This window comes from Protobothrops mucrosquamatus, unplaced genomic scaffold (genome assembly GCF_001527695.2).
Source record: "Protobothrops mucrosquamatus isolate PMUCROS unplaced genomic scaffold, P.Mucros_1.0 scaffold4579, whole genome shotgun sequence".
In the NCBI taxonomy this organism is placed as follows: domain Eukaryota; kingdom Metazoa; phylum Chordata; class Lepidosauria; order Squamata; family Viperidae; genus Protobothrops; species Protobothrops mucrosquamatus.
The window spans coordinates 1-3,409 of NW_015390482.1; the positions used below are offsets into that span (position 1 = coordinate 1).

General features: G+C 36.5%; 1 protein-coding gene across 1 annotated transcript in view; it reads right to left on the bottom strand.

The window, feature by feature from the left end:
- Window positions 1-202: 202 nt before the first annotated feature.
- The window catches only part of LOC107299127 (dickkopf-related protein 3-like), a 36,542-nt gene continuing 33,335 nt past the window's right edge, over window positions 203-3,409 (bottom strand). Inside the window, exon 7 of the mRNA XM_015828495.1 lies at window positions 203-1,635. Within this exon, the coding sequence (XP_015683981.1) occupies window positions 1,410-1,635 (226 nt within the window). The 3' untranslated portion in view covers window positions 203-1,409. The remainder of the gene's footprint in view (window positions 1,636-3,409) is intronic.

Genomic DNA, 3,409 nt, shown 5'->3' on the forward strand with positions numbered 1-3,409 from the left:
AGAGGGGTTTCTTTTTCTTTTTGAAAATGCTATCTAATTTATATCAGTCAAAGGTTTTGGTAAACTTTCCATGCCAGATGCTGTTTACAACCATGAACATGCAAATAAAACATTTGTTCATTCTATTGTTACTTTAATCACACTTTGAAATTTATTGTAATAGTCAAAATACAGGATTGTTTTGCAAGAAATTCTTATGGAAGAAAAGCCTTTTGAATTGACTTCCAAATGTTTCTTTGCTGGTGGATCTTAAATTGTCATGAATACTTGCAGCCAATTGTGGAAGGATGTCACAGGTATTTTGAGTATGTGAAGATTTATTCTGCACAGATGTCAGTGCTGCACAAGATTTGAACAGTTTGTGATTAATTTCTTTTCCAATTCATGTGTATATATATATTCAGGGAAAACATGAACAGTTCATAGTGAGGCCTTTGAGATAACAACCAAAGGTTGGGGAATAGAGACAGATGTGGTAGAGAAGGCCAGTATGCACATTCATTCCTACAATGTTTGAAACTGTCACTCCAACAAAATTTTGACCAGAACTCCAATATATTCTTAAGGATTAGACAATGCTGCTAAAAATGTAAGAGTTAAAAACAGATTTATATGGTATAGTAAGATGGTTATTTAAAAGAAAATCAAGAGCTCTAACCTTCCAGTATTCAGACACACGCACCCCAAAAAAGAAACTACTGTAATTGCATTTTCCCCCTTCATGGGGCTGTACTTAAATTTGAGAATACTGTGGAAAAGTTATACATCCTAAAACTCTCGAACACTTTTTATATTTGTGTATGTGTGTGTATATACAACACATATATACAGACAGCATGAACTCATGTTTTACACATCTATTGCCAACAGGAGAGTTTCAACTTTATTGCAGTACCTGTTCATCGAAAGCCTATTTCAGGCATATGTTCAGGAAATGTTCATTCCAAACCAAGATCTGCAGCTCATACACTATCACTTCCACCAGGTGTAGTCAATATAACTAATTCAAACAGACTCTCCTGATATGCTCTGCATATACTAGACACCAATCTCCTGTAGGTTCTAGTCACAAAGTACATAGCATCCTTCAGTATTGTTGAACTTTAAGAAGCAAAAAATAGCTGGATTTTTTTAAAAGGAGCTATATATACCAGAAATACATAACTCAAACCACCAGTCTTAAATTGAACCCTAATTCTTAACCAGCTCAAAACAGTACTTAAAATGTAGGGATCTCTACCCATTATATTTAGCTTGAGCTTTAGAAGAGTAATCTATTTTCATGAATCTATGCAGTGGAGTTAACTGCATTTCTATGCAGCAAAGAGGAAGTCCAGGTATACCGTGTGTGTATGATAACTCTTGAAACACCAATAGTAGTGCACGTATGATCAGTTAACTTGCTAGACTTATATTTCCTCTCCAAAAAAGTCACTAGCCATAGCTAATTTCCCTGAATCAGCCACTTCATCTTCCAGTTCTTTCTGCACTTCTTTGATCAGTCTCTCTTCATATTCACCAGGAATATCTTGGGTTACAAAGTCCAGAAGCGATAATTCATCTGCTAGTAATTGGTTTTTGTCCTCACTTTGGGTCTTGTTCAACGATAATTCACAAAGAGATTCACTACTGTGACTGGAAAAAACAAATTCCAAGTTTCAGCATCAGTTGGACAAATATGTATATGATTAAAAATTACACGTTTCAACGTACCTACATTTAAACAGTCTGACAACATTTACACTGGCTTATGTCCTTTAAATGTTCTTTTTACAGTTCAGACATCAACCTTTTAATCGTGAGTACATGTCAATGAAACCTGAACATGAATTAGCAATTGGACTTGTGTTATGATTTAAAGCACAGAAAGGAAGCAACACAGAGAGCCTGGTTTTTTTTTAATTCTTTCCAGCCTCTTAATAAAAGCTCTGCTTTGGTTCATGTACAGTAGTGGCCAAAATTGTGGATACCTTTTGGGAGAAGTGTATTTTTGAGGTTTGATGGCTAATAACACCGCTTTTTTTTAGATTAGTACCATAAAATTATATATCAATGGAAAGATAATTTAATCAAGAATGTAATGCAACATAGTTTGTTCAATTATCTGTACTGTATTTTATGAAAAGTTATAGCTAAATAACCAGAAAAGGGAAGCACAACTTGCTTAGGTTGATATCAGGTAGCTTTCCTTCATCTGATTGTAGCCAATGAGCATGAGTGTTTAGAGAGCCAGTCAGGTGTCATCTTGTTTTGGCAATAAGCCAATCAGATCACAGTAGGATTCAGTTATTGATGTCACATATTGAAGCTGAGAGGAGGACATCTGTCAGTGTGTTATGTGATCACTATCAAACTGGTTGGGGTTTTTTGTGTTCTTTCATTTAGTGAGCTTGTAAAACATAATAAAATTACAGTAACGGTGCAAAGAGTTGATTGGTTGCACAGAAAGAGATGTAAAATAATATTATTAAGAGAAGAAGGCTACAGTTAAAAAAAAGAAATTAGAAGAAAAATTGATGGAAACTTAACCAAAGGTGGCATTTCTACTGTACACTTTTCCCAAAAGGTTTCCACAATTTTGGCCACTACTGTAACTAAGTGGGGCCTAGCAATATTCTGTGCTTTTCTCCAAAGGATGAATTGGGGGGAGTTCAGATTTTTTAATTTGGCAGCTTTTAGTCTTACATGGCCCACTTCATCCCTGTCTTGACAACCCATATCTGCAAATAATAATCCATCCTGAAAAGCTGAATTGCATGACAATAGCTACCCAATGAAAACTGCATCCATCAATTATGGTCCTTATTAAATCTCAGTGCAGCAATTCAGAGACTGATCTGTTTACTTCATAGGATAACAGGCAATGGCTCATTTTTAACAAGAAGGAAAGAGAAATCTCCAGCCTCTGCCACACTCTTCTTGACACCTTGTTTTATATTTTCTCACATGTTACATACTCCTGATTAGGATCAACAGAGATTCAACTGCATTTTCATGATACTTGTTGGCATCAGGATGAGGTAATGTAAGCTGTTATGTTGGTTTCTTGGAAATTTTGTGCTAGAGCAAATACATGGACTTCGGAATTAAATCATAGACAAGTTTTTAAATCATTCTATACCTGTGAATAATTTATTCATTCTACACTAGATGTGAAAATAACTTCTGAAGTTTAACTTTATAAAATGGATGGGGAGGAATAGACTCAGGCTCAACCCTTCCAAGACCGAGTGGCTGTGGTTGCCGGCGCCTCGGCATAGTCAGCTGACCCCATCGCTGTCTATAGGGGGCGAAATTTTGGCCCCCTCAGAGAGGGCGCGCAACTTGGGTGTCCTCCTGGATCCACGGCTGACACTGGAAGATCATTTGTCGGCCGTGACCAGGGGGGCGTTTTATCAGGTTCGCCTGA